The sequence below is a fragment of the Rhinichthys klamathensis genome, unplaced genomic scaffold (genome assembly GCF_029890125.1).
Source record: "Rhinichthys klamathensis goyatoka isolate OS25496 unplaced genomic scaffold, OSU_Roscu_1.1 h1tg000210l_1, whole genome shotgun sequence".
Taxonomy (NCBI): Eukaryota; Metazoa; Chordata; class Actinopteri; order Cypriniformes; family Leuciscidae; genus Rhinichthys; species Rhinichthys klamathensis.
This window is the reverse complement of record NW_026606735.1, coordinates 148,506-172,443: the sequence shown is the minus strand read 5'-3', so window position 1 is coordinate 172,443 and position 23,938 is coordinate 148,506. Positions and strand designations below refer to the sequence as shown.

The 23,938-nt window shown below is 38.0% G+C and overlaps 2 protein-coding genes across 3 annotated transcripts in view; one reads left to right on the top strand and one right to left on the bottom strand.

Annotated features, from left to right (window-relative positions):
* limk2 (LIM domain kinase 2) overlaps window positions 1-6,170 on the top strand; it is a 32,740-nt gene extending 26,570 nt beyond the window's left edge. The window contains exons 8-16 of the mRNA XM_056263798.1: window positions 176-362; window positions 765-851; window positions 1,172-1,303; window positions 1,895-1,951; window positions 3,208-3,273; window positions 3,887-4,064; window positions 4,371-4,426; window positions 4,676-4,833; window positions 5,617-6,170. Of these exons, the coding sequence (XP_056119773.1) occupies window positions 176-362; window positions 765-851; window positions 1,172-1,303; window positions 1,895-1,951; window positions 3,208-3,273; window positions 3,887-4,064; window positions 4,371-4,426; window positions 4,676-4,833; window positions 5,617-5,779 (1,084 nt within the window). The 3' untranslated portion in view covers window positions 5,780-6,170. The remainder of the gene's footprint in view (window positions 1-175; window positions 363-764; window positions 852-1,171; window positions 1,304-1,894; window positions 1,952-3,207; window positions 3,274-3,886; window positions 4,065-4,370; window positions 4,427-4,675; window positions 4,834-5,616) is intronic.
* Window positions 6,171-8,788: 2,618 nt separating this feature from the next.
* Window positions 8,789-19,348, bottom strand: pik3ip1 (phosphoinositide-3-kinase interacting protein 1). 2 transcript variants are annotated; one of them, XM_056263797.1, is made up of 6 exons: window positions 19,096-19,348; window positions 18,663-18,776; window positions 18,131-18,247; window positions 15,134-15,328; window positions 14,963-15,041; window positions 8,789-9,040 (listed from the first exon to the last, which is right to left on the bottom strand). In XM_056263797.1, exons 1-6 carry the CDS (start codon window positions 19,163-19,165, stop codon window positions 8,824-8,826), a joined length of 792 nt encoding a protein of 263 aa, XP_056119772.1. In that variant the 5' UTR covers window positions 19,166-19,348; the 3' UTR covers window positions 8,789-8,823. The 2 variants fall into 2 exon arrangements, with proteins under 2 accessions (XP_056119772.1, XP_056119771.1); XM_056263796.1 differs by having other exon boundaries at window positions 18,131-18,250; window positions 19,096-19,346.
* Between the last annotated feature and the right edge of the window lie 4,590 nt (window positions 19,349-23,938).

Sequence of the window (23,938 nt, the reverse complement as noted above, 5' to 3'; positions counted from 1 at the left end):
TCAGCACTGGGCTTGTGTAGGTATAGCATTTAAAACTGGAGCACAATTTGTTTATTCCAAGTGGATGTGGATATACAGATAGGGTGCAAAGTAAATGCACCACACACTTGTTTATCCTTTCCTAATTGCTTTTTGGGCTTATACAGAATTAATACTTTTAACTTGTGTGTTGTAGACGTAGCAACAGCACCTGCAAGTCTCCAGTCTCTTCATCTCCTAAGGACCCTCCAGTTCTGACTCGAGATATTGGGCGCTCTGAATCCCTCCGCTCTCCTTCCAGCTGGTCCCACCGTATCTTCCGTCCCTGTGACCTCATTCATGGAGAAATCCTTGGAAAAGGCTTCTTTGGACAGGCCATCAAGGTTTGCATATGTTTAACAACATATCTCATTTTCTGTATAATGCAGTGTATAGGTGGTCACTGGTTCCCCAAAGTTGTCTGGAAGAGTTTTATCACTGCATTGAATAAGCTTAGTTCAGTGTTGATGGACAGGTTCTGTACAGGAATCATAAGGAATTTTGGTTCTGATTCCACAGTTCTATATTGCGCTTCCTTAATCATTTGCATTTTCAAACAACTTGGCTGAAGAAATTTCTATTGCTTTGGGATGCCACAGTGCAGGATTATAGTTCCATTCACAACTTGCAGAAGAATGCAGATGTTCGAGAACCCTAGTTCATTAAAACAATTTGAATTCAATATTTTTGAAGAACTAGAATCACTTTTACGATTTCCAACCCTAAGACTGTGTGATCTTCTGTAGGTGACCCATAAAGCCACAGGTGAGGTTATGGTCATGAAGGAGCTGATCCGCTGTGATGAAGAGACACAGAAAACGTTCCTAAAGGAGGTATGAAGATCCCTTTTTTTCCCCGCAAGTATCTCTCATTCCTCCATCTGATTACCTCTTAATTTTTTCCTTCATCTCCCTATATCCACTTTTATTCCTTCCATCCCTTTGTTGTCTGCTCTGGGTCAGTATCAGAGTGTGATTTAAAAAGCAGATAAAACGGATCCATGTGGCGCCGGGATACAGTGTTGCTCTAGGGTTTGTGATTTTCTTCAGAGGAAAAGAGACTTAGTCTTAGATTTATCCAGTCTGTATTTAGTATGAATAACTTTAAGAATCTCAGCAATTAATTTTTTTCTCTCTCTTTCTCTCTTTTCCAGGTAAAAGTGATGAGAAGTCTTGATCACCCACACGTTTTGAAGTTCATTGGGGTTTTGTACAAGGACAAGCGGCTTAATCTGATAACAGAGTTCATTGAGGGAGGCACTCTGAAGGATTTTATCCGTGACAAGGTGCGTCCTGATTTTAAAATCCCTTTTTTCCTTTCCTCTTGCTTCTAGGAAGGGTCGTACATCATCTGTTAGTGTTTTAGTCTTTGTCGCTGTCTCTGTTCACCTGAGATGAACTTTGCAAGTAGAATTGGAGAGGGACAGGGAATAGGGACTGAAAACACAAACACACTCAGAGAAATTAAAGGGAGAAAATGCAGTTGTGCGGTGTTGCATCGGATGAGAGATAAAGGAGGTATGAAGTGTTTCCAGGTGAGGGATTCTAGTGGGAATGTTTTCCAGATCACCCACTGGGTTTACTTCAAATATGGGTTTCAACACCAAACATAAGGATAACAGATGATATACCTCTCTCGTTGTGTCTTTCGTTGTGTCTATAATGCACTATAATGTTTTCAATAAAATTGTCTGTGTGCGAGTAATTTGTGTCTGTAATAAGCGGCTGCCATTATGTAACGATTTCCTCTCTATTTTACGGACAGCATAGCGTGCTGTCAGACTGGGCTGTATTATAGTGTGGTTATAAACTAGGCCAGCAATTCATCTCTCTCTCTCTCTCTCTCTCTCTCTCTCTCTCTCTCTCTATCCCAACAGGACTCATTCCCATGGGAACAGAGAGTTAGTTTTGCAAAGAGCATTGCATCTGGAATGGTGAGTGGGCTTCTGGGTCTGCACACTTATAGCATTGCAAAACAATATAAGCTATTGCTGTACAATATTTGAGGAACTTTTGGATCATAGCTGACATGTTTATGTATATATATGTTGAAGGTTATTGTGAGATAACATTTAAATGGCTTTTGTGGCCTGTTTTAAGTAGTTTTTTGGATGTTAAAAACATTTTTTCCATCTTAGATTCATATACAAATACTATAAGACTTCCGTAGGTTGATTGAAATATAAACACTGTGCCTCTGGTACTATCAAAACGTCGTCGTTGTTTTTTTTTTAGTGTCCCAAGCAGTGTGATGCAGCTACATTGGCTCAACCGATGGCATGAGTTTTGTCAACTGATAGCAAATAAGGCCCATTTCATAATTTTGCATTACATTTGATGTCATTAGAGGAGCAAAAGTACTAGTATCAACACAAGCCCAAATGTATTAGTCCTGTTAAAAGAAGAATCTGTGACATCTCCATGGAGTAACATTTCAGAAATGGCATGTCATTTGATTTCTATTTCTGTTGTGTCACACTGGGAAGCCCCAGCCACTGTAAAAAGTAATCGGTTCAAGACGCCTATACATTAAATGTGTTTTAATTTAGAGATGCACAATATATCTGTGCCATATTGTTTATCAGCCAATATCAGTATCTTTTATATTTATTGCCATCATCCATTATTGGATATTTATCCGTCAATGTTGGATATTTAATCGTTTTTGCCTATTTTAAGATTTAGATCATCATCTAGCTCTAATTAAGGGATACTGATAGATTATGCCAAAAATGTAAACCTTGAAGAGGTTTCTAATAGTTCCTAAACAATTTCTAATATGCGTGTATACTTTTTAAAAGGAAATATTGTCTGGGAATTCTGTGTTGTTACATGCCTATTCGGAATGGCTACGATTGTATTGTGCCATGCAATATTTGCACTTCCAGTGTGCACACACATTACTTGGTACAAAAAAATGACACCTGGTTAGGACACCGTTTTACCTTAATCTCCAGGAGCATAGTTGAGGAGACAGCGAAGCAACTTCCTGTTTCGTAGGAGGTTTTGTTGTGTCCTGTTGCCTAGCGCTGCTGTGATGCACCACTTCAGTTTTTGTTTTAGTTCTTGTTGTTGTAGTGATGATCAAGTGGTAGATGTCTAATGTACTTCTGTCTTTCCTCATTCTGCTCAGACACAACCTCTTTTTCTTTCTTCTCTGATTGGTTTTGTTCTTTTCTTATTCTTTCAGGCATATCTGCATTCAATGAGCATCATACATCGAGACCTAAACTCTCACAACTGCCTGGTCAAACTGGTACGGGAGGAGTTTTACCCATTTCACATTAATTTAGATCAGTCTACACTTATTATGCCTTGCTTGGGGAGCCCAGGTCCCAGAATAGCTGACGGGCTTGTGTCAGCACAAATAGAAAGGCTAAAGTAGACAAGCACCCAAAAACAAGTTATGTAAGAAGAACACTTGAGCAGGAGAGAGAAAATACACTGAAGGGTGAAGAATCGTCACACTTGAGGATTGTTTAGTTTAATGGTAGCCCGCTTGTTTAGTTAGAGGTAAGAAGATAAGACAGGAAATGCTGTCATTCACATATCCTGAGTGAATCACTTCTGACAAGCTATTTAAAGAACCAAGAGAACAAACGACATGCCTTTGGGACTTACACATTTAGACATGCACAAAGAGTTTAAAGCTAGGCCTGACCTCTGGTGTTATCAAAAATGTTGACACTACTTTGTAATTATTTTGTCAATTTTACATTTTTATTATTATTATTATAAATTTTTTCCATGTTGTTCCTTTATACTCATAAACTTGTATCATAGAAATGTTTATCTAATTCTGTCATAATCATTTTTGCACATTAAGCATAAATATGTTCGTCTGTGCTCTACTTGTCTGACCCCTGCAGGACAACACCGTTGTGGTGGCAGATTTCGGTCTGTCTCGTCTAATCATGGAGGACAAGGTCAAGCAGCCACCCCCCGACAAACCAACCAATAAGAAAAGGCTGTTTAGACGCATTGACCGTAAGAAACGCTACACTGTGGTGGGGAACCCTTACTGGATGGCCCCAGAAATGCTCAATGGTGAGAAGAGAGAATTAAACTTAGGATCTTTGAATAAAAAATAATAATAATCATAAACTTATATATCCATGCGCTTCACGTGCTGCGTCTGAAAGATTTAAAAATATCAGTAAACAGTTTAATTTATGTGACTACATTTTATAAACTGCTTACTGGATGGACATCCAATGGGCATTAATTGTTGTCTGAGAATATTGTGTTCATGTTTTTTCTGTTCCTCCCATTATCTGATATAAAGGTGTTTGTGAGTTGTGTTTTGTAAGCTTGTTTTTCTTGATGGAGCTCTTTTTTTTTCTGTGTGAACAGGTAAACGCTATGATGAGAAGGTGGATATTTTCTCCTTTGGCATTGTGCTTTGTGAGGTAAGAGTCTTTATTAGTAGTGGTAAACATCTCACAGATTGTATGGCATGTCTTTATGAGGACAGCATGAGCTCTTAGAACTAACTGTCATTTATGGAAGCACTTGCTCGGAATGCCGAAACGCTCAAATGATTCGAGTCAAAATGGATACATTTCATTCTCGGTTATGTAAGAGGACGCTTGAAAGTTTCATTGTTTATTTTTCTTCCATTTGTCCTCATTCATTCTTCTTTCTTCTTTTGGTAATAGATTATTGGTCAGGTTTATGCAGATCCCGAGTGTCTTCCGAGAACGCTGGATTTTGGGCTCAATGTGCGAAAATTCATCGAGAAATTTCTACCTGAGCACTGTCCTCCAGCTTTCTTTGCATTGGCTGTGGCTTGTTGTGACCTCGCCCCTGACAACCGGTAAGTGCCACTGTGTTTTGTCACAAATGCCCTTCTTTAAGTAGTAATGTTGTCACATTGTGACAAATGTGAAATGATCATTTCCCTGGGGTGTTAATTTTATTTATAAAAATGTTCAACTGACACTGTAACTGCTTGAAATGTCATGTCAGCTACCCATATGTGTATAATTACTTTCTTAAAAAGAACCTGCACTACCATTCAAAAGTTTGGTGTCTGCACGTTTGTTTGTTTTTTGTTAGATAAATAATTCTATTCAACACAGATTCATTAAATTGATCAAAAGGGATTATTTATAAAATAATTATTTTAAATAAATGCTGTTCTTTTGAACTTTCTATTAATCAAATAATCCTGCTGAAACTGTATCAGTTTCCAGAAAAATAGTGTTTTCACAACTGTTTTCAACACTGATAATAAGAAATGTTTCTTGAGCACCAAACCATCATATTAGAATGATTTCTGAAGGATCATGTGACACTGAGACTGGAGTAATGATGCTGAAAATGAAAGAAAAAAAATCACGGAAATAAATTATATTTGAAAACGGCTATTTTGAATTGTAATTTAACATTTCACAATATCAATGTGTATTTTGTTTAGTTAAAAGCAGCCTTGGTGAGCAATGAGCATAAGAGACTTCTTTTGAAAAAAAAAAAAAACATTACGTCTTACCAACCCTAAGCTTTTGAACAGTAGTGTATCTAGCTATAGTTGAACAATGGTGATTAACATTACCCTGTACCCCAGTTCTTACCTCTTTCCTCTTCCTGTCTTCTTCAGGCCTGCTTTTCAGAAGTTGGAGGACTGCTTTGAGGCATTGACTCTCAATCAAGAGTTGAATATCCCTCTGCCTGCTGAACTGGATGAACTTCAGCAGGAGTTTTTAAGGACTTATGGACCCAGTGAAATTGCCTCTGAAACCCAGGAAAACAACAGGAACTAATCCAATGGCAGCAAAGGCTGAGATATGGGCTGGATATATAAAACTATTTTTTATTTTATTTTTTATTTTTTATAGAGTTTACAGAACTGAATCAGAGCATTTACCTTGGGTTGGATACTGGGTACATGCTCATGTGTTCTTTGGAGAGATCTGTCACGACATGCAGAACTTTGAGGGCATTCTAGAACTGCAAAGGGTTCTAAGCAGAGTTCTGTTGAGGGAGCAGATACATTTCAGTGACCATGAGCTTCTTGTTGCTTCTGTCTAATTTGGGTGGCTTAGGCCCTGTTATGATTTAACCATGTAGCTCAAACCTTTAAGCCTACCACTAGTTAAATTATCATAGATCTCCCTGATGAAGTTTTTCATTAATGTGAGATTGATGAAAAATCATAGAGTAGCATTGATCATTAAGTTTTTTTTGTCGATCACAGTAATTATAAAAGTGTGGTTGGGTGAATCTCATGAAGCCTGTCAAGAACATGTCTGGGTCATATTTCAGCCCACCTTAAAAAAAGAATTTATCCCTTTCTTTTTAGGTATAATTTGAGACCACTAATAAATTAATGCACAATAAGTAAATGTCACAGTAAGAGTGTTACAAATAGGGTGAAATGTGACCAACATATTTTTAAATTATAAAAAATATGGAAAGTTCTATTGACTCGTTGAAACTACCTGAACTCTAGGAATGTGTGTAACTCGAGCATTGTTGGGACACACCGCCTCCTGCAGGTAGTTGTGCTTATGTACACTCAATCCCTTGATTGTTTCTGTACCACTAGCACTTGAGGTCCTGACCTCTGTAACTCATCAGCTATTTGAAAACTGGAGTTGTCTGTTCCGCTGTCATGGACTCACCTTGTAAATATATCATGACAGGGCAAGAATATTTTTTTCTCTGTATCTAAACCTGATCTGGAGTTGTATTCTCCAAGTGAAATGATAAGTGAGATCGTAATGCTGGATCTTGACCGGTCGTTTCTAAGACCTTTGATCTCGTGAAATAGCCTGTAATAATGTCTGCAATCGCAGAATTTAACAAGTGACTGTTTGTGAGGATGTTTGATAATGAATGTCATCCTCACTTTGATCACAAATGTTTAAATTAAAACTGGATATATTTTTCATCTTTGTATAGATTTGATGTCATGTTGGGATAATGTGGATTTGTAGTTTGCATATGTTTGTAGAATGTGAAAAGCTGTATAAGAGCTTTTTTTCTCTCTAGTCTTTTCTGTCAACGGTACTGACATGTATAAAATTATAACCACTACTTGTACGCCACAGGTTTCTTACACTAATGTTTAATGAATAAAGATGTAATAAAGTATTGGCTATTTATATTCATTCACTTTTTTAATTTTAGTAAGCGTTTCCTCAGCCACAGGGGGGCGCTGTTGTGTAGTATATGGTGCTGACAGTGGTTACTACGAAATGTTCCTATTTTTGCAATATTCTCAATAGCCTGGTTTCACAGACAGGGTTTAAATTAAGACAGGATTAGGCTTTAGTTAACTTAGGACATTTAAGTAGCTTTTATAAATGTGCCTAATTAACAAGCACTACTGGTGTGCATCTTAAGATAAAACAATGGCACTGATATATTTTAGGAAATGTCAGTGCAAATTGCTTTCAGTTAAACAGCTCAAACATGCATTTTAGTCTGGGTCTAAGTTTAAGCCTTGTCTGTGAAACCAGGGGAATGTGTACTGGACCGTATGCAAGTCTTCCATTCTGAACTCTTGTTTTGCTCCTTTACTCCTATAAGTGATACATAGAATAAGCCATGAATGTGTAGTGTAAACTATTGCAAGATCATGTCCAAAAAGAAGTATGACAATATAATTTCAAACATTTATTTCACAGCAGGAAAAAACTGCCAAAAATAAAAATACAATATTTTCTGGAACCTTAAACAGTTGTACAGTCCATTAAACCATGGGAAAACAAATGTATACATAAAAAAAGTCCCATTTCATAAACTACAATCTCTGCAAAATCCCTTTATATTATTTTAATCATCATCTTGCACTCTTTCAGTCTCTGAATTCTATTGCCTTAATGGAATAACGTACAACTCTTGTGCAATCCCATTCTCAGCTTCTCATGCTTCAAGTCCATTGTCTTATTTCAGCCCATCTGTATGGTCAGGAACATTGATATGAAAAAAATGTAAACAGAGACCACAAATCAGACCCATTCTGATTGGTTTGCTGAAGTCATGACAGCACTCACCTGCTCTTTATCAGATTGTGGCCACAGAAGCAATAATACGTTCAAATGTAGTTTACTAAGGCAAGATCTCTGGAAAGCTTTCCTCTTCATTTAGTCAAAACCTTCACCGGGCTTAGCTCTAGCGTCCCAGGCCAAATGATCTGCCTATTCAATATGGATTTCTGGGAAAGAGCTATCAAAGGCAATTAACTCAATTAGTGCAGCAAAGCTCCCTATAGAGTGAACAGCCCAGCTGTGGAGCAACAGATTGTTACACATTTACAATTTCAGTTTGAACTCCACCACAACAGCATTAGGGACAAAATCAAAGAAAAAGGCAGGAAAGAAGATAAGAATGGATTGTCTTCTCTTTCAAAACACCAGATAATCTGATCCATCGCCACTTGTTGAGAGGACACGGAGCAATCGCCCTCTCATTGGAGTTTTAACAAGCAGGGATTATTCATGCCCTGTGATGATCTGCACGAAATCTACTTGCAATTTTTTCTCCAGGGGAATCCCTGACATGCATATTTATACAAAACCACCATTTCACCATTTCCAGTGTATCCCCACATGTCCTACTTTCCCCAACAGCTTCGTTGAGGAAATAAGGACACAGTCTGGGATCCCCAAAAAATCTTTCCACCGCTCTCTCAGGGCACATGCCCTACCCTAACCGTGAAACCGTGCTGTAAAGGCAAGGTAAAGAGAAAAGAGACGACAGGCAGAGGGAGGTGGACGTGGAGTTTTGTCCTTTGAGTTTCTGCAGTGCTGCATATAAATCTTAACAAGACGCCCATCGAGGCACTCATCCTGTTCCTCCATCAGGCTCCAGGGGTCCCCGCTGTCCCCATAAGAGGGTCGGCCGCGTCTACGGGCTCCTGAGTGGGGGTAAGATTGTTCGGCTCAGCCGTGATGACGATGGTGTTCTCGTCCACCAGCTCGCAGGTGGGATTGGCGAAGGCAGAGAGAGGAAGAGTGATGCGATGCATCTCACGCTCGTAAACCCGTTGCTCGTGCTGTTTCTTGAGGTCACGACCCCTACGGGATTAAAAACAAGCATTTTACTTCAACCATTGCCACACAAATGTATATGTAATCTAGACTTTAGTCATGTTTTGTCACTCGTCAACTGATCAATTACGTTCACACTCAGTTTTTGGGATTGACAATCGCATTTATTTACAGGTGCGAGTCTCGAAATGTCCCGTTCACACAGCAATTTACTGTCTGTATGAACGTGCAAAGAGAGACAAGCCCGTATTGTAACCAGAGTGACCAAAGTGATCTCAAAAGATGCAACTGCAAACTCTTATCACTTTTGACACAACAGAATCCAAATGAGCCGCAAGTTTGTCCATCAAATCTTCATCAACTGACAGCAGCTTCTATGTAAACGTGCTAGCCGGACACCTTTAACCATTGCACTCGCGTCTCGTACACGGCATTTGAGTCAGGCATATAACACAAAACTGATGGAAGCCAATCCGGTGGAAAACACTAGCTGCGTTTACATGGACACTTATAATCGGATTGACAGTTTAATCGGACTAAAAAACCTTCATGTAAACACCTTAATCGATCCGATTGAGCTCGATCCGATTGAAAGGGGCGGTTTACTCCTTTTGTAATCCGATCGAGAGAACATGTAAACACTTGATCGGATTGAAAACCGAAACTAAAAGGACTGCGCATGTGCAATGCAATGACGTTGAAATAGCGTAATGACGTATGACGCGCGGAACGAGCTGTTCTTCCTGTTGAATAAAGTGAATATAAATGAGTGTTCCGTAATCAAAAAAATTCTCATTTCACTCAGCGCCAGTGAAGTGAAGTGAAGTGCTTGTTTCAGATTATCATCCATGCTCGACTGGTTTTGGGCGCGGGGTTTTACTGCGTGATCAATAAGCAGCACGGCAAAACGGTTCATGCTCATCGTCTCCAAATCATGACCAGAGACGGATAAATATTAAGTCTGCTGTTTAAAAAAAATAAAGAACCAATAGAGGAGAATAGTTATGCCTTATGCGCGAAAAGCGGCATATTCGTGCAGTGTGCGCATGTCAAAAAATCAATTCCGATTTGAATCTTGTGACATATAAACGCGCACATCAACCCGATTACTTTATTTATAGTTAATCTAAACACCGTGTTCGGATTCATCAATCGCATTGATTTCATTCCGATTGAACCACAAACGCAGTGACTGGATCTAAAACCTTCAGATGACACAGCTCACATCTCCCTCGCTGCAAGTTACCAAAAGTGAAACCACACACGAAACCCCTCAGCAGAGCGGCTCTCTCGCACTGTATGAAGTGACAGACAACTAGTTGTTAAGTCCGGTTTCATTCAAATTTCATTCGCGAATTTTCCAAGAATGCGGTTGTGAGTCCTAAAAAATGTAGTTTGGTTATCGATATCGAATGCAGTTGTGTGAACGTAACCAAAACGTAACTCAAAAACAGGACTGACAACCGTATAGAATGGGGTCTAAAAGTCAGAGACCACCAGTGAAAATACATTCTTTAAAAATAAAAAATGTTATTTAAAACACAACAAACAGCTTAACTCGAGTAAAGAGTTTTTTCCCATTTAATTTAAACGTGTTGTGCAGTAATGCTCAAATGTTCATCCTGGGTAAAATGTTCTATTCGAATGAACATTAAAAGAGGAGAGTAGCCTACTTCAATCATTAAGAGCCTGTTTTTCTTTTTCTCTTTTTAAAACGTCGCAGATTTGTAAAGTTTCAATGATTTTCACTGTACATAAAATTAACCTCTTGATATTCAAAAGAATATTCACGTTTTCCTTAATTCATACTTTTTGTCTCAGCAGCACAGACTCAAAGAACCATTCTGAATGACATAATCAAAATGAATGACTTATTCTGCAGTGGTTCCACTTCATTTTCTCTGAATATTTTGAAGATTATTCCCATGTCTAATATTATACATTTATGTAATATTTAACAGTGACGCACACACTCCTGGACAGAAGGAGTGATTGGTCTCCAATATCGCCTATTTTTAGAGTCAAGTTATAAATGTGCAACTGTAGAGAGAGAGAGAGAGAGAGAGAGAGAGAGAGAGAGAGAGAGAGAGAGAGAGAGAGAGAGAGAGAGAGAGAGAGAGAGAGAGAGAGAGAGAGAGAGAGAGAGAGAGAGAGAGAGAGAGAGAGAGAGAGAGAGAGAGAGAGAGAGAGAGAGAGAGAGAGAGAGAGAGAGAGAGAGAGAGAGGGAGGTATAATTCCTCATTCGCTGACAAGCAAGAGACGGATCTCAATGATCACACTCCAATTCCTAGAAGTGGACGAGATCATGGGAGCTGAATGCTGGAGTGTCATATCACTGGACACACCCCTGTCTATCCTTCCTTTCGCTCCATCTCTCTCTGTGCACTGCAGGCCTGCGGTATGTTATGCAATCCTCCTACACTTCCCCAACACTGTGTCTGAAATGAGCTCTGCTTTATCACAACTGAACTGAGCGCTACCATCTTCATTTCTCTTCTTAAAGGGATAGTTCCCCCGAAAATGAAAATTATGTCATCATTTACTCACCCTCAAGTTTTTCCAAACCTGTATGAATTTCTTTGTTCTGTTGAACACAAAATACGTTATTGTGAAGAATGTCAGTAACCAAACAGTTGAAGGACCCAATTGACTTCCATAGTATTTTTTTTCACCCATATTCTTCAAAATATCTTCTTTTGTGTTCAGTAGAAGAAAGAAATTCATACAGGTTTGGAATAACTTGAGGGTGAGTAAATGATGACAGAATTTTCATTTTGAGGTGAACTATCCCTTTAAAACACACAAGCTCTCTAGCAATAAGTAAATAATTTGGTTAGATAGATGAACATTTTGAATATATGAGATCCATGTGCTGTTACATCATAACATGTTTCATGTGGGTGACATTGTCCCTAAACCCTTATCTCATCTCAACAACCTGCCTCTGCTTATTAATACTGAGCCAATTAAACTAGAAATATGATGACAAGCACACATAATCAGCTGACGCACAAGCACATGCTGCCTAAGGCTATGGGTAATCCAAGCTCCTTACAACACAGAGATGAGAATATACTCAAGTTTTAGACCTGAATTCAGACACTATTTTACTGTCATCTATTCCGAGACGTTGAGAGAGTGAATCACATGACATCTATCATGGACATGTCCATGTCATATATCACCACAAAATTAAAAAAAATTAAGAATTTATAAAATTAAAAAAAAGCTCCAGAGCATTTTTTATGAATAATAAACGACGTTTTTGGGTAGTGTTTGCTATAGTGCCATAATGATTTCCATAAAAATTACATTGTATTACAATATTTATTTCATCTGATAAATAATGATAGAGAAAAATGAGAATAAAAAAAATTACTTGCTTAATTGTCATTAAAATAACATCACAAGGCAAATATCACATGGTCCAGAAATAAGATTCATTATTTGTATACTGAATATATTTTTTTCTTTTCTTTTCTTTGATTTTAGGGTGAAATATGATCAAGACACACATTTCACACATATCATCATGGCTTGATCTTTTATCTGACTGTATTTGCAGCACATTTGGTTCAGGACAGTTTCTTGTACATTTGTGATTAGAAATGTGCAAAACTGTTAATATTTCTGAATATCAGCTTTCAGAGTCTTTCAGTTCCTCCCCAACCTCAACACCCACTTCTAAACATCTAAACAACCCCCTAAATATAGACAGTCAAGATGCCTCCAATATCTACATGCACTCACTATCTCTCTCTCTCTCATGTGTCTAATGGCATTAAAGTGACACCGACACTGATGTTAGAAGAACATGGTATGCGTTTCCAGGTAATGCCCTGCCTTTCTGATCCATGATATTATATTCCCATGAAAGCATGTAACAAACCCAATGACATAATTTATCTCTGTTCTACAGCCAGCACCTATGAGCTAGATCAAAACCAACAAACATCTCAAAAACTCTGTCAAGATCAAACACTATCCCATGCAACTGTGCTCTCCAGCAAAGAGAAACTACAATTATTATGAATTCTACATGAAGTATATTAAGTATGAGGTATATTGGCCAAACAGTCTCCTCATTCTGAAGAACCGCCTTTTTTGCCTGGATTTTGTCTTTTGACCTTCCCTATTGATCATATATGTTGTCTATTCTCTATTCTTAAAGGCCCACACTGAAGTGCCTTAAAACGTCCAGCATGTGTTGACATAATTTCCACAGGAAGACAGCACGGGACATATCGAACAGCACCTCCCCTTTTTTAAAACAGCCAATAGCGGTTGGTTTATATCACAGCTCGGCCAGAGCCGTTGAGCTCGGTAAAGCCGCAGTTTCTTCCTAATCTGTAACCGTTTCTCCTCATCTCCTCCCTATCCCTATAGCTATCCTATATGCTAAAATATAGCATTCTGTGCGGAATTCAAATGGGTCCAATACGTTTTCTGGCATATGCCGACTCGCGCATTTAATCCGCTCTGTGCTATAGTGTCTCTGGACTGGAGCAGACTGTGTGCGTGCTGAGGCGGTTCGCGCGATACTAACGCGAAACCAGACTTCATTCGCCCCAATGGAAAGTATATTTACACTGTCTAAATCAGTGGTCTCAAACTCGCGGCCCGCGGGCCATTTGCGGCCCCCGGGGTGATATTTTGTGGCCCCCTACTTGACATTAAATTTTAATGTTAGTGCGGCCCGTCGTTGCGTGTGCCGCGTTTTAATTTTTTTTTTTTTTTATCCCTTATGGGCTACCATAGATAGTCTCGTGACAGCTTACGGTGGGTTTGTTGTCAATAGTTGTCATAGACAACCGCGAAGTACAAACATACTGCGCCTGGAAAAAATGAGCGCGTCGCTTGAATTATGAGCGCGCTTGCCGCGCGCCAACATTTGAAATAACGAACTTGAGCGCGCAAAATATGTGAGCGCGATATGTGAACGGCCCCTTGGCGAGCTGCCACCAATCAGGCCACGAGGTACTGGCAGCTCGCAAGCGACGTGTTGGAGAGAGACCCTGCCCTAAAACAATGTGAGAATAATCATTTTGAGCTTGTAATATGTGTCCAACAGGTTGATAAGAAGGTTTGCTTTGATTTTTGCAGTCAGTAATTTGAGACACTATACATGTGTAGAAAGAATTCAATAAGACGGGCAGACATGACTGCAAATATTTGTATTTCAAAAGCAATAATTGTTTTTCTAAGTATAATAAAAGGAAATGTGCCTTCCAAAAAAACATTCAATATCATTAAAGTGTTGTATAAAGAAAATAAAAAGGACATAAGCAAATATAAATATCACAAATAACTGTTATAGACAAAGAAAGTTTGTAAAATGAACTTCAACTGTCAGAAGGACAGCTCATGAAGAACCAATCATGTACAGAAAGGTATGTTCAAATTCAGAGGAACAGTTCAGAAGAAACGTTAATAATAAATATTGAAAAGATTGGATCAGTTGTGCTCCTTTTTTGGAATACTTGAATACTATTTTTTGTGGAATACTTGATGCGGCCCAGCCTGACCCCGACTCTACCTCCAGCGGCCCCCAGTTAAGTTGAGTTTGAGGGGTCTGGTCTAAATCATTCCCTCTCCCCTATAGTGCACTATGTGCCACTATATGCCACAGCTTTAGCGTCTATTTATAATGTAGGAGGAGGAATGCTTTAGGTTCTAGAGAGCATTTGATTGGACAGAAAATCTGCAGAGAAGCTGAAGTGCAGAGTGATGTCATCAAAATCATTGATCCATATTGGCAAAAGTGAGAGACTGTAGGTTTTGAATGCTTTGATTTTCTAAATGCAAATTTTGTCATTGTTTTGGAGCACACTATCTTATAGATAACAGTAAGGCGAACATATTTATACTAAAAGCCGAAAAACTTTTTGATTTCATGGGGACTTTTAGTGCACACTGTGTTTTGGACATTGTGTTTCAGGTTATACTGACCGTTTGTAGAAGTATCCCATCGTGATTCCACCTCCAAGTAGGATGATAATGGCCATCATGAAGACGGCGAGAACATAACCTGCCAAGGCAGGAAAGATAACCAATATAAGCATGAACATCTTGGTTTTTGGATTTAGTTTGAGGTTTTAATCATCTAATCCAAAGACCTACCAAGAGTCCCAAGGTCTTTCTTCTTCTTAGGTTCACTCCTGGCCTGCTGGCGCACTCCCTTCACGGGCTGCACCGCTGCACCCTCCACCTGCGAGGGGAAGGAGTTTACGGGTTCAAAGGTCTCCACCATCCTTGGGGTGAGTCCCTGAGTGGGGACAGACACTTCTGGAGCCGTAGCTTCTGTGGAGTTTTGGTCTGTGGGGTGACAGAATGAACAGTATATGAGTGTTTTTCTGTTTTTTCTCAATCTAATGCAAGTCAGCTCTGCACTCCCATCAATTAACAAGCAAATTGGCATCAAACCTTTTTACTGTGGTCTGGGATTGAGTGCTCTCAACTGACAATTGTGTCCTCTACTAGCCATTGTGTTCTTACAATATTTAAGTTGGGGGGTTTTTATTACAAAAATGTAGTGTTACAATGAAACATATGCAGTGAAAGATCTGTTCTTGCCTATTGTGATGTACTTCCGAAAGAAATGGATTATATAAAAAGAAAAAAAATGAAGGATGGGAACTTTTTTTATATATCGGTTGTTGATTGGATGGAGGCAGATCTGAATACAAGCTTGCAGTCGATTGTAAAGGCCCTTTCACACCAAAGACGATAACTATAAAGATAACGATAAAGATATAGTTTATATTAACGATATAATGATATGAACGATAAAAATCGTTCTCAGTATTAAAGAATAGCAGAGTTCACACCACAACTAACGATAACAGCACAGAGAAACGATATTGTTGGAATCACTATCAGAATTTTTTTTCCAGCTGATTAACGATAAAAACATTGAGAGCCAATTAGAATTAACCTGACTTTAAAAAGCTTGAGCATTTAAAGCGGCAGACGACAAAACTGCAGCATGCACTTAGAATAAACAGAACGAAATCGTCCGCTGGTGTGGACGCTAATATAGTTATTATTGTTATAGTTATCTTAGTAGTTATCGTTCTTGGTGTGAACAGGCCTTAAAGTCCCCCTGTGGTAAAAATCAAACTTTTAATATTGTTTATATGTCTATGTGGTGTTTTTAATATGTTTTAAGCCAAACCATATGTAAATTCATGTTAACACCATTGCTGAGTATTTTCTCAAAAACGCTGTTTGAAATCGCTGGTGCTTCTGACGTCACAAACTACCTTGTAACCAATCACGTCAATGTGTGATCGTCAGCGAGTGGATCTCTGAGCTGGTGTGAGTGAGTGGAGGCGGGGCTAATTTGTATATTCATAGAACTGCACATGCGAAATGAGGCAAGGGTGTAGTAGTGTTACATTCAAGCTATTTTAAGGCATGAATAATTTTTTTTTCAAGGAAAAATATGCTTAAATATGTCATTTTGGTGATCAAAGATGAGTTTTAAGGGATAAAATGATTGCCTACAGGGGACTTTAAGAAAGGGAGAGGTCTGGAGTAAGCCACCAAAGTGAAGATCAAAGTTTGATTTTGGAAATTATAAGGTCAATTTTTTCTTTTAAAATAAAATATACAAATGGATGAATCATTCACAATAAGATCAATAACATGCATTTTTGAAAATAGGGTGAAATTTCATTTCATGTCAACTTTAAAACAACTAAAAAACAAAAGATTTTGTCCCCAAAACATGCTCTACAGTATGTAAACACAAACACTCATTATAATTGCTTATTATGTTCAGAATTGAGTCAGAATGCAATTAGCAGAACACAGATATAATACTGTGGTGGCATGCTTTTTCAAACAAAGCTTTCGAACACCAGGTGAATACTAGGCCATTTTGCATTTTTTCTTTTCTTTTTGAAGCATGTGTAATGAGATGAAGTTTGGCTATTTTTATTTAAATAGGACATCAGGTGGACGTGATGTATTCCAAAGGTCTCATAGGAAGAATTCACGAGCCGACTGAGAACATTATCATGTGCCTCAGTTGCTGTGGTCCAGCCCTCTGTATTTTTTCCACCACCCTCTACTCTAAAAAAGTTGTTTACACACTCCAACAGAGTTAAAGAACATGAGGTCACAGCTCAGCTAGCCAATCAGTATCTGTCGCCATGGTAAGCATGTTCCTCTGGGCCAATTGGAATCACAGAGGGCGAGGCCTAGACCTTCAGCAGCAGAACAAGTTTTATTGTTTGTTCCGTTGCCTGTCCCAACTGAAGAAGCCTCAAGGCTGATGATGAGTCTAGACTCATGTTATTGTTTAACTTTATCTGTCCTTGCCGCATGTTGAGTCAAAAGATAATTCTAAGGAAACCGCATCAGTGTGGATTAAAACTGACCAGCTGGCCTAGTGGTCTCAATAAGAGATTTTCTTTAAAGTAGGAAACAACACACTGCCATATTGTTTTTTGTTAATGAACCAAATAAAAGACAGCTGACCTGGCTTATTGAAAAATGATTCATAGCAAAAGAAAAGTTACCTTCAGCTGTAGTGTTGTTTAGAATAAGCTCAGGGGAAAGTGAATGCATTCAAATATTTGGTGCTGACCTTGTTCACTCCCTAGAGGACTCCCTTTCTTAAAGCCATTTACTTTTTCCCAGAAAAAGTAAGATTGCACATTTCTACACTACGTAAATATTTTTAAATCAGTTTCCTCCAGATTCTAGGAAGAAAGTAAGACTAGAAGTTTGAGACTGTGGAAACAGAGTTAGTAAGACCCAGTTGTGAAATGCCAGAGAAAGAGACTCTGACAAGTGATATAAATCACTTTCATAAATCATAATATAATTTCGTGCAGCAGTTGTTTATCCAAAACACCAAGTGATTTGTGAGCTTATTTTCAACAAAAAAGGTTTAATTTAATGTCAAGAATTTAGGCTGCATTTATATGAATCTATAAGAGCTGCTATGATTTAGAGAGAGAGAGAGAGAGAGAGAGAGAGAGAGAGAGAGAGAGAGAGAGAGAGAGAGAGAGAGAGAGAGAGAGAGAGAGAGAGAGAGAGAGAGAGAGAGAGAGAGAGAGAGAGAGAGAGTGTGTGTGAGAAATGATTTTTGAGAGAGAAGATGGCTACCTTGGCATATCTTAATATCACATGCTTCTTTTCTGGTTTCTCCACTGGACCCAGAGACGTAGCACCAAGGCTTCTCTGAACCATCTGGGTTACGACAGAAATTGTGATTTCCAACATCTTCTGAAAAGAAGAAAACAAAACAATTAAAAACCTTTTATATAAGTTTTACACTAAACTTTATTTTTCTATCAAAACATTTCTATGTTTGTGTGAGTATGTGTCTTGTGAGTTGGAGTGAGTGTGTCCCAGACTTGCCCTCGTCTGGGTTAGGCAATTGTGATTGCTCAGCTTTTTTGAGTTAGGGCTCATAATATCATCTGGACAGCATGCCCTCTTCATACATAACCATAATTTACAAAATCTATAATCAGCAACATTGACAGTTTGCAATTTGCATTTGTCTAATTAATGGATACAATCTGTAAATGCAATAATGTACATTTCTTAGCTTGATTTCCTCAAATATAATGTTTTGGGGTCTTATACAGTAAAAATGCACAAATAGATGAAGAAAAGTAGAAACATGAGTTACCCGTCTGTGAGTCTTTAAACTTCAGGTTTAGACTCCTCCAGTTGAGGCATATATTTCCCGAGGATGTCTTCTGTTGCATTCCCCTGTAGTTCTCGCCATTAGATGTTATACAATCTATGGGGAAAACAAATTAACTTCAAGCGATTTGGAAGATTGGTTTCAGATAAATTCAAAGAATAAAGTGGATATTAATTTTTCATGTTTAAATTACAGCAAATTCATCATTTACTATACTAAACAATCATACTTTTACAATAAAAAACAATTTATTATGATTAGATGTAATGATAACGTACAATGATGTAAAAATGAAAAAATGGTGAGAAAAATATACCCTCAAGCATAATTTCCTTTTTTTAAATTACTTCAAATAAAGCATACATTATTTAATTTTTTAGAAAGCTATTGCAAGCTAATTGAAATGGGATCTTACCTTCAACAACAGAAAAGCAGCTCACCAAACCAGAGTTCAGCAGGAGCGCAAAGTAAAGCAGTCGAAACATTTTTATTCGTCGATGTTATTAACAACAAGAACAATTACGACGAGTCGGCATAAAACAGCTCCGTTTTAATTGAAGAGCCTGTGGTGAATCGAGCCACACTGCTCTCCAAACAAACACACTGCAGTCGTGCTGTTGTTTTGGGCTCTGAACTGGTAAACAGCCTGAATGGACTGATCGCTGAAACTCCCTGCAGTGACTCCACGTCCTCCGGGTCCTAGAAACAGCAGCTTCACTGATCAGTTTCGAATGATACATCAGAATGTTCCAGCTGACAATCGATTGTGTTTGTGTATTTTAATATAAAACTATACACATATTTTACTAATGGTTATTACATAAATTATTTCTATATATCATTTATTATTTACACACACACACACACACACACACACACACACACACACACACACACACACACAGCGGCTCAGTGGGTAGCAGGAGCACTTTCTGTGTGGAGTTTGCATGTTCTCCCTGTGTCTGCGTGGGTTTTCTCCGGTTCCCCCCACAATCCAAAAACATGTCAGTGGGTGTGAATGCATGTGTGTTGTGAGTCAGAACTAAAGCCATGGGGAGGGTTGGGAAAGATAAAGCCATACACTTATTTTATGAATGATTTATTTATAAATATAATTTAATATAATAATAAATTATATATAATAATTGAATTATAATTTCAAATGATAACACATACACATATTCAAATTATATTTTAATATATTTTCTTACAAATTTGTTTTTATAATGTATCAAACTCTAGTATATTATTGTATATTGTATAATAAATTATAATATATTTACTATTATTATGATTATAAGTAATATTTTTTGTAAGTAATATATTAATGATAGGCTAATTATATATATATATATATATATATTATTAGACCGTCTATGAATATTATAATGTTGTGTGTTTTTAATAATTACACAACCGGACTTCTTTCAGACATTTCCTTTGCGTGGCAAAGTACAATTTGAAAAAGTCGTATATAATGTTATTAGCATCTTTTTTTGACGTAAGCTAATGTGCCTGAATGAGCTTTCACTCAACATGGGTTTGCAAAGAATGATGGGCCAAAACCTGCATACAAGTTCATCATTACAGCACCATCAATTCTTTCACATCATCCATCCTTGTTAAACAAATCTGACAGAGCAGAACTTCATTAGGAGATCAGGGACCATTATGAGCGCCTCTATTACAAGGAAACAGAGGGTCCCCTGAGGAGACACTATTAAAAGGAGGAAAACAGAGTTGATCAGTTATGACACAATCGGTGTAAGCTATGCAGCTGTCCTCTCAGAATAGATGAAATACACACATATTATACACACACCTGTTTTGTTCATAGTCATGCTCTTTTTGTTACATTCTAGACAACTCTGGCCTTTCCCTTTGTTTTATAACTATAATAAATACAACTGTCTGTTTTCAATAGTTCTGCACAGTAAGATCAGTGTCACGTTTTCTGCTGCAGTTCACCATTAAAGGGATAGTTCACCCAAAAACGTACAACCCAGAAGCGCTGCGCGGTTACACTACGTGAACTAACTCGAGGCCCACAGAGAAGTTATTAGTTGAATTAATAGTTGAATAAAGTCGTTATTTTTGTTTTGTTTTTGCGCACAAAAAGTATTCTCGTCGCTTGATAAACTTAAGATTGAGTGTAGGAGTGTCTGTAATCACTTGGACTATTTTAACGATGTCTTTAATAACTTTTCTGGGCCGGCAAGTTTCAATCCCTTAGAAGCCTATGGAGGAGTGATCCAGCTCTCAGATTTAATCAAAAATATCTTAATTTGTGTTCCGAAGATGAAGGAAAGTCTTACGGGGTTGGAACAACATCAGGGTGAGTAATTACAGACAGAATTTTCATTTTTGGGTGAACTAACCCTTTAATCTCTAAGTACCATCTTGTCTTCTTGTATCAGATCAGAATTTTATGAAATCTTGGAAATAAGGTCAAGGTTTTCATGGCATTTTGAAGCATTGAACCAAGCAATCAGATTTAATTAGACCAGAGTTTACTTCCTTTCCATGGTACCGGTTAACTGACCCACTTTTATTTTCCAAAGTAATTACATAAAGTTTCCGAAGTAAAATTGGAGCCAGGTTGGCAGCTTTTTGGGGGAGTTGTGCACCCAAGCAGAACAGTGTGAGAGAGATCAGACATTCAATAACTACACTGTTTCTGTTTTAAAGTTTGTTGATTATGTCTTTCCCATTTTTGACGCCCAGCCATCACTCATGTTTGAACTGGGAATTCTACCTGTTATGAACTCCTGTTTGACTGGTTTGTTAAAAAGTATTATTTGGAAAAATAAATAAAGTGAACACATTTTGAAAGCTTTCAGAATACAGCACACACGCATAGTCATAAACAGTACAGTGAATAAACATGATCAAAAAAGATCCTGTTTACTCGAAAATAGAACTAGGGACAAACTTGATTCATAATTCAAACATTGTTCATTCAGGAGCATTATTCATGTTCTGTCCAAAGATTCATGAAAATCAAATTGCAGTGATTAAAATAAATGACTAAACCAGCGTCATTTCTTCATTCAATGCTGCTGCTCCATGTAAGGTTAAACAGGAAGTGAAATGTGGGTTTGCATGGCGAAGACGGCAGATAATGAGTGGAAAAAGCCCAGACAAACAGATGCCTCTGTTGAGTCCTGTGAAAAGACTTCCATATAATTCATTTGCACATACAGACATCCCACATTAAACAACTGTCTTATAAAATATATTGAATTGATAAGAAAACAAATGATGAGCTCTTGTTTTTTTTTTTAATGGCTAGTAAAATGGGAGGGGGGGGTGGGGGTACAAGTACAAAACTTAAGTACTAAAATGTTTTAAATATTTTCAAAAATTATTATAAAATGGATATTTTCTTAAATAATAAAACAAAGGCTTAACACAAACATTTTAAAATGGCCCCTCCAAGAAATCCACCTGAATTTCCTTTTGACTCTAAAATAATCAGTACGTCATTTATAATACAATAAAAGCATTCATAGAAGAGTGTGAATCTCTTCAGCGTTTGCTGTAAAATCAGACCATCTGTTCCCCTGATGGCTACTGGGATACCAAACTGCGTCCTAACACTGTCCTGTGACACGCAGGCGTGTTGCACAGCAACTGAGTACATATTCCAGACATGGATCGTCAACTAGCTGAGGGCAGAAAATGGACACTTAACCTGGGAGACGAGCCTCTAATGTGGCATAAAGCAGGCACTATTCCCCAGCTAATACGGTAGGGCAACTCTACTGTTGCCGCAAAAGCCATTACATCACTGTTTGATGCATTTACCCCTGCAGTGGAAACCTGAGTAGAAGTGGCTTACGCAAAGAGAAGATGAGGATGAGAAAGGGGGTACAGAGTGAGAAAGAAAGATGTAAAACAAAACAAAAACAGTGGGATAAAACTATAAAATATGTATTGGACATAAAAGAAAGGATTAGGGTAGGAAAAGGATTAAGTACCGCAGGATAAAAGTGAATAGTGCAGCTAAGGCTGCGTTCACACTGTCAGTCCAAATCCAATTATTTGTGCATTCGATTGGAATCTGATCTAAATGATTGATTCTCCAGATCAGATTTTTGTCTCCCATGGCACTCTTTTGTTTTTCAGAATATTTGCATTGGTTTCTATGGCAAGGACGTTATGTTGGTAGGTATACACCAAAAAAAACAACAACAAAAAAACAACAGTAACATGGAGGGGTTTGAAAAACATGTTGTCTTATTGACTGGACTACTATGTCTTCTGAGACAGCAGCAGAAATGTAGCAGGCTGGTATGGGCATTTATTCCGTGCTGTTGTTTCCAGTCTTCAAATTTCCATTATATTGTAATTTTCTGCTCGACCAGCACTTTGCAACAACACAACCTTGTTTCTGCAGCGACTTTTTATTTTTCTGTGGCGTGGGAAAGTGGCAAGCCACGCGAAATCCGATTAGAGCGGTCAAACCGAAACCGATTTACAGAAATGCGATTTGAATAGCATTTCAAACCACATATGAATGTAGCTCAAAACAAATTACATTTCTTTAAAATAAATAAATAAATCGCATTTCATGTGATTTTTTTGCCATTCACACTTGCTAAATATGATCGAATATGCACACAAATCGGATTTGGACTGACAGTCTAAGACCAAGTTCAGACTGTAAACATGTCAAATGTTGTTATAGTGACTGACTGTCGCACACATAGACTGTGGTCGCACAACACTGGACGAAATTCTACTGTATGACGTCAAGGCTGTAATGTGTTTGGTTATCAAGGCACACAAATTATGCTGAAAGTCGCTGCAGAAACAAGGTTGTGTTGTTGCAAAGTCGAGCAGAAAATGACAATATGTGACCCTGGACCACAAAACCAGTCACATGTCGCACGGGTATAGTTGTGTCCATTTTTTTGGTGTGAACACTAAAATAGATAAATCCAAAACAAATGTTGAAGATTAGCCAATGGGCTGTCGATTCATTAAATAAGCCTATTCTCTGATTAGGCTGTGATAGGCTTTATGCCGAGCGTCACGTGACCAAACCGGAAAACGGGTCTCATTGCATCCGCTTGTCAGAGAAAGTGTTAACGGCCATAAGAACTAACTACGATATCTATAGATTTTTAAGGTAATCAGCTAACCTACTGAGTTCACTTTGTTATTGGTGTTTTATGCTATTTAAATATCTAAACGTTAGTGTGAAGAAGAAAAATTAAAAAAGCTTTTAAGAGGGACATTGGTTATGCTCATTT